Source organism: Monopterus albus, unplaced genomic scaffold (genome assembly GCF_001952655.1).
Source record: "Monopterus albus unplaced genomic scaffold, M_albus_1.0 scaffold17.1, whole genome shotgun sequence".
NCBI lineage: Eukaryota > Metazoa > Chordata > Actinopteri > Synbranchiformes > Synbranchidae > Monopterus > Monopterus albus.
The window spans coordinates 576,303-583,771 of NW_018127897.1; the positions used below are offsets into that span (position 1 = coordinate 576,303).

A 7,469-nucleotide genomic window follows, 5' to 3' on the forward strand; every position below is an offset into this window, starting at 1 on the left:
GTACACCTGGATGCCAAGGATAAAAAAAATAAAAAAAAAAAAAAAAAAAAAAAACGTGCAAAAGTGTGAATTGCTACCATCATCTGGTAAGGGCATCGCTGAACTGAAGGACTAAATCATTTTTTGTAAGCAATTGATACCCACCTTTATTCTGTCAACAGGGGAGGCTGCTGTTTATTTCCTGTTTCTGTTTGCTATTTTGAATTTGAGATGACAATTTGATCTAAGATCATAAATACTTCTTGCTATGCTGTAATTGACTGTAAGCCTCAACTGCTTAGTTACTGTTGCTTCACCAAACTTTACTGTTATCACGGTAAACTACAAATAAGTACCTGTATGAGAATGTAAAGAGACACGGTGAGAACATACAAACTCCGCAAAATAAGAGACCGCTAGGTTCAGCTTTCCATCTATTACAATTCATGATAGAGTGGCATAGGAAAGGTGCATAGGAAAGGTAAAATGTTTCATTCAGCATTTATTTTTCTGCTACATCACTGCCACTAATGTAAGCCTAGTCAATAATACACAATGAAATGAACCAAATAATGGGAGAGCATTCATATTGAAGCTCAGTATATGAGTTACATGATGTTTACCCATTATTTGGCCCCAAAGAAGGGGGTGTCAATCCATGCCATCATAAATCTTCAGAGCCCCACAATAAACATCATTTTCCACACCTAACCTACCCTTAATTTAATACAAACCATCTCTGTATCCTATCTTCACCCAAGCAAAGAGTAGAAATGTGGCTTGACACACAGCACCTGTATTGTTAAGTCACGGGCCCAACTGGCTTGCAATGGCAGTCACCTCCGAAAGCCGGGTCCACTCAGTTGTACAGCTGACCACTGTTCTACCAAGATTGTCTAACAAAACCAGACTATTAGCAATTCCAGTGGGTCTGTAACTATATTATCACCAACACAAGTTCTATGTGGATGTAGGAGTGAAGGCAAGTCTACAGGGTCATCAGGTGGGCACCCTCTCACTAGCTAGTGTTTGTTGAGTTGGGCCCACAACACCAAGAAGCCTCAACAATGTGTTACAGTGTCCCAGAGCCACCCCCCTCTTTGCCTGCACCTATACACCCAACTGTTCATTTACTCAGGCTAGCTGTTACCAGTCACTAGCAAACATTTCATCTGCTGTTCTAGCCACCAAACATTTAAAATAGCTCACCAGATAACTATCCAAACTTCTGCTTCCTTTTATATTGCATCAGAAACCACACTGTGTTAGTATTCATTCCAACAAACCAGTCAAACGTCTACTATGCCTTCATATTAGTTTGCTCATGCTAACACCAGGAAGTAGGCCTCAAGCCTGCAGCATGTATTAAACACAATAACTAATCCTGTCCTCCTATGTTACTTCAGCTTAACAGGCACAGTCTTCTCATCTGTTGCCGTTTATAAATCACTTACCTATTTCTACCCCATTCACACACCTTTCTTCTGCTCCAGAGCCACACACTGGACCTTGCTACACTATCAGCTAGATTCCCAATTACCTGTCTTAGGCTGTGCCATTTTATACCTAACTCCCTTAGCAGAGCGACAGCTGACTTGGCTACAAATCCCCTACAACCAGCCTCCACGGGGCAGACTTTAACTTTCCAGCCATGCTCCTCTGCGTCCATGGCTAACTCAACAGTTTCTTCCTCTCATAAACTCTATCTATAGTGTCCTTCCAGAAAACTGTAAGCTTGACAAAATACACAGTCTGCTGTGTTACTAACCACAACACAAGGTCTGGTCTGAGGTTAGTGCTGACTATCTCCTCATGAACTATCAGCTAATTCCCTAAATCTACTTTCATTTGCCAGTTTTTCCCTGTCATTAGCTGGCCTGCATCCTGCCTGTTCAGAATGATTTACTTCCTGCCTTTTTCGTCCCTGTGAACAAACAAAATCCCTTATTGTTTCTTCTTCTCATCCACTGAGCTTACCTCTAAGCACCTACTTTCAGTAGCGGCTGCTAAACATTTCAACACTTGATTATGAATCCAAAGTAAAACCTGAATTTACAGGCTCTCTTAAAAAAGTAAGAAAAACTCTTTCAAAAACATTCAGACATTTGGAACTACAGTTAATATATAAAAATCAGACAAAAGTCATTTGTTTTATTACATTTATCTATCTATCTATCTGTCTGTCTATAGATAGATATATATTTATATAGCTTTTATTAGCATTGAAAATACTTTGACAAATGTATTTTTTACATGTTAAAGGAGAGTAGCTAGAGCACTTGAACCTAATGATACTTTGCTCATCTGTATTCGATATATATATAAAGCCTTTTCAAGAGGATATAATATTAATTTTCAGTGCACTGATACTCTTTCTCATAGTATTATTGAAAGGTTCAACATTTCAACATCTCCCTTTAAGAAAAAATATGGATGTTTCAAAGGCTATTAATCTTACATGGAGAACATGATTCATTAAATTATCATATATTTCAGCCAGAAACTCATTAAGTTCACTAAGTAATTTAAAGTATTGTGAGGATCTTGATAAAAGTGCATCCAGCCACTAGTCTGTCATGTACTTCACTGTAACTCAGAGGTGAAAAATGACAAAACCTGATTTATAGTCTCCTTTACAGTCCCCTCTCAACAAAAGCATACTGTCTGAATATTACCAAGGTTGGGGAGGCTATGGCTTAGAGCAGGTCATCTCCCAAGAGAAAATTTTTGTGGTTCAATTCCTGGCTTCTGCAGTACACATGTTGAAGTGTCCTTGAGCAAGACACTGAACCACGAGTTGATCCCAGTGATATTGCCCATGTATGAATATATGAGTACTTTTGTGTGGAGATGGATGAAGGGGAAATAGTATAAAGAGCTTTGAGTGCCCTTCAGTGCGTAAAAAGGTGCTATATAAGACCAATTACAATTTTGATTGTACATTAAAATAAACAGATTTTTAGGACATTACACATACAACAAACAACCACCCAGTAATCTATATGATCAACAATGAAATTACAAACAGACAAAAAAGGTTGTACTTACTGTGCTATCTTGCAGTTGGCTGCTGTAACAGACCGTCCTGTGTAGTGAATGTTACACCTCACTACATTATTGGTAAAGTCTGATTCCTGGACCAAGAACTTGGGATTAACCTGGATCTGAAAATGAAGGATAGAAGGTACATTGCAATTCACCATAATCACCAAATCTCACGAAAAAGCTAAAAGGTTATGCTTCAAAAAGGAATGTATTTGGGACAAATAATAATGAATTCAACCATGTTCATATCTCTTATATGTACAGCACATTATGTAACAATGTTGACTAAATAAGATACAAAATATATATACTGTATGAAAAAGAGACAATGTGAAAGTTGGGAAACCGGTACCAATGAATTGCTGCAAACTGAAGAACTCTGAACAAGTACAATCATAAAATCCTCTGCAGTTTATCTCTTTCATAACCCCAATAAATTTGTTGTGGTGGCCTAGACCGTTGATGTCTTGGATAAAATATGACTGTGTGCTATTCGCAAACTAGGCATGTTCATGCACAGCAGGTCCGCACTTGACTCTTACCTTTAGTATGTAGTTTCCAGGTTTGATATCTGTGATATCAATCCATTGGCAGTCAATGTCAGCATTGTATGTATCATAGCACCCTGGGCTCAGACCCTGAAGAAAGGTGAGGAAACTCATAAGCAATACCAAGCTGGGTGAGAAACAGTTGGTCAGACTAGGAGATATATCAATAATTTGATTAATCCTATTTTTAATTTTTTGGACAATGTGAAAAATGTCTAAACTGGCAAGATCTACTGTCACTCAAATGCCTGCACTAGCACTTCTGTTACAACAGTAATGTAATCTGCTGCTCTTTCTTTGGATGCTAAATTACATGATGGCATCCATTCTTCACAATGAAAGTTGCTTGCCTGTTGTATACATCAAAAAAGATTTTTCCTTCCAGATTTGGGGAAGAGCAAACAATTTTGATAAAGAAAACATTTTTAATCATGTTTTACTTCATGTAAACAGACAGAAGTCAATTAAAATCATGAATCATTCATAAAAGTGAAAAAGTCGAGATGTAACTTTTTGAATGATATCCCCCAGCCCTAGTCAACATGTATAGAGGCCTATATAAGCTCACACACATATACTGTACCTCAAAAACATACAAAACCTCTGGCTAGCAAATGCCGTGCCCAATACCAATGGTGGAGAATAACTAAGTACATTTACTCAAGTACTGTACTTCAGTGAAAGGAACAAAGTTAAAAAGGGTACAGGTGACCACCAGATGTAAACAGATTGTCATAATTTATGCTCATGTTTTTGTTTGCTATATTACCTGAGTGTGAGCGGTGCAGGCATAACGCTTGAGGTGACCAAAGTCACAGGTGGTGTCCTCCAGACAGAAGCTAGCCTTGTGTCCCTCTGCCACTTTACGGCCAGTGCTGACCTCCAGTAAATCATAATGGCTGAACTCATCCATACTGTGGTAGTGCCTGTCGGGAACAAGCAAACAGCTAATCAAAGATGAAAAAGTTGATTATAATAGCATCATCTGTTATTTAATGTGTGGCTGAGCAACATTAAGCAGAAGTTTATTTTAGCTTCTGTTGTAATTACACCCTTATTGTTTAAATTTAGCTTATCCAAGTGTAACTTTATTGTAGAACAAACAGTGGATTTACACACTACATGCATGGCTGTGTTTGTTAACATTTTTTAAGTGATTTTGGACCTTAATTGCATACAAAGCATCAAAAAATAATTGATACCAATTAATAGCATTTATCCTAATATATGATTATTGTTAATTAGCTTGCATCCGTCGACAAGATTAGAGATGTGTGTGAAATCTTGTGCACTGGTGTGAATGTATTTCTGTGTGCACTGCTGGACTTTTTCAAACATGCAAGCACATACCTGTGGGAGCATGGGTAAATTTGTGAGTATCGGTGTTAAGAGTATTTGTGCTCCGTGTGTTTGCACAGCTTTAGCAGCTTAGGAAACCCTGGATGCACATGATCGCTGATCATCTTAACTAAACCAGAATGTGAGCCAAGTGTCAGTGAATGCTTTCATTTGAAGTAGTATACAGTACAGCATTAACTGCTATATGGGTTGGTCTACTCCTAAACATCACCCTTTCCTTTTTTGACTAGCTTCCTGTGCACATTTTGGATTTATTAACAACAAACCATTTTTGCATTGATTAAGATTACAGTACATTTCTGTGTTGATGGGAAAATTGTTATCATTGCTTTGATGCGAAGCAGCAGAAACAATTGGGGAAAATAAACATATATAGAGAATTTAAATATCAATTGTGTCAGGTACCCACAAAACCCAGGACCTAAATGGACAACTCTGGCACTGAGAAGGTTTAAGAGTTTATTAAAGGATTAAAAGGTGGGGGCAGAGCTGCACCTGAGCTGGAACAGTGAAGATGTTTGCAGTGTGCAGGTGGAACTGGGAGCAGGATCAATTGTTGCAGGTGTCTGTAGGCTTAGCTTCCTAAAGAGGGTAAAGTCAGAATGGCGTCTTCCAGAAGGGGGTGGGATAGCAGGTGAGCAATAATACATCTTTGGTTTCCCACAGGAATAATGGTAAAACAGAAAGACTGCAAACTGCAGCTGGCAAAAAAATCCACTACACAGTGGGGATAACAGGACGCCTACGGTAAGCTTGGGGAGAGGTGACACAGTCAAAAATACAAATCCTTTCGGAGGGCCTGTGGGGGAGAAAGCCAGAACAGAAAACGGTACTGTACAAAAGTACTCAATAAAACTCAAAACAAAAGGAGACCGGAATGCAGGCAAGAAAAAGAAAAAAAATACAAAAAAATGTAAAGGTAGGCAAAAATGAACTTAGACCAAAGTGCAGACAGACAACAGGCTAATTCAGAGGTACAAACAGGCCAGGTATCAATCCATGCAGGTAGGTCTGCAAATCCAAGGCAGAAACCGTTAATAGCTGAAAAACACTGCAAGCACCAAGTTTGAAAAGACCATAAAGACAGGTTCCATAGACTGCTTAACAAGCCACAGGTGTTCCCAATCAGCCACTGATTGGTGTTAGCAAAGCTGGGAAACGTGAGACAGTGAAAAGGAGGAAGAGTCCTACAAAATAAGAGCCTCTTGCCAGAAGTCAGGGGCAGAACATGACAAATCTTGTTTTGAAACACTCTACAATACCAGCTGCCTTTTTTGGACCCAATTCAAAGGGGAGCTGTGTCCAAATTTTGACTGGTAGTGTATCTGGCAGTTGATATATAAATACACTATTAGAACATATTTTTGCTAAAACAACCATGAGTAAGAAAGTAAATTTCCAGCTTCAGTACTTCAAGTATCATATAGAAGCTGTGGCTGCCCTTTTTGGAAAAAATACATCCTTCATTTACAGGAATTTTATTTTATGTTACCAGAGGAAGTTATGATTCTCCCTTGATTCTTAAATTGTTCCATATTGAGTTCTTTGTTGTTTTAGCAGGTGAGGTAAGCACTGGATCTCTTAAAGTCAGACAAGCTCAGACTAAATGGTGCACTTTTGCCTTACTTCATGGCCCATAACAGCTTTTACTGGAACAGTCATTAAAGACTGAAGGATAACTTGGAATGGAAAGTTGGAACTTTGCACTGTTGTATCAAAGTCCCTAACAGATGCAAACAATTAGAAGTTACACTCAGGAAGAAACCTGCCTGCTGTTATCTGAGGCTGAACACTATATTCATTGTGTCTATGTGCATAAATTACTCTCTTGTCCCTGTTGCCATGCAAATGTAAGCAACCACGTCTGTTTATAGATTTATTTTTTGTGCAACACTTGGCCACACTTGCAATGTATTCAGTGCATGAGTGAATGAACCTATTCACATATATCAGTAAACCAAGGTGGGAAATGGAAGGCCTAAAAGGCTGGAGCACACTCTTTGTTTGTGTCCCCAAAACTGACATTCATTTCAGTCTTGAGATGACTGTCAACAGTATGCAGTATGTGTTAAATAGAAAGAGTAGTGATGTGACGTTCCGTATCAAGGCTTCGAAGCATGTGTCAAGTAGGGGAGGGGGCGTTTCCGTGATGCACGTATCGAGGCTTGCGTCATTTAGGAGACAAGCTGAAAATGATGACGTCCGAAGCCTCGCTGCCCGGCTGTACCACGTGACTGATTCAGGGAGTGGTTCGGATTTTGCCGCGAGTTTTGACAGCGATATAAACCCCTCAGGCTCCATTCAAAATGTGGGTGTTTGATGGAGAAAAAGAAATCGCCTAAGACCTGCCACAGTGGAGAAACTGTTGTTTTTAAATAAAAACCAATGATGTGTCCCCTAAACCATAATCACTGGCCATACCTCAACGTTACAAAAGCACAATCATTGTCCATACCACAACCCCAACCACCCTCACCTCACTGTAAATAATCATTTCCATTTCCATCATTTCCAAATAATCATTTTCCATACTGCCAG

The 7,469-nt window shown here is 39.0% G+C and overlaps 1 protein-coding gene across 1 annotated transcript in view; it reads right to left on the reverse strand.

Moving 5' to 3' along the window:
* The window catches only part of loxl1 (lysyl oxidase-like 1), a 21,509-nt gene that overhangs the window by 2,989 nt on the left and 11,051 nt on the right, over positions 1-7,469 (reverse strand). Inside the window, exons 4-6 of the mRNA XM_020592469.1 lie at positions 4,342-4,498; positions 3,567-3,662; positions 3,028-3,143 (exon numbers count right to left, since the gene is read on the reverse strand). Of these exons, the coding sequence (XP_020448125.1) occupies positions 3,028-3,143; positions 3,567-3,662; positions 4,342-4,498 (369 nt within the window). The remainder of the gene's footprint in view (positions 1-3,027; positions 3,144-3,566; positions 3,663-4,341; positions 4,499-7,469) is intronic.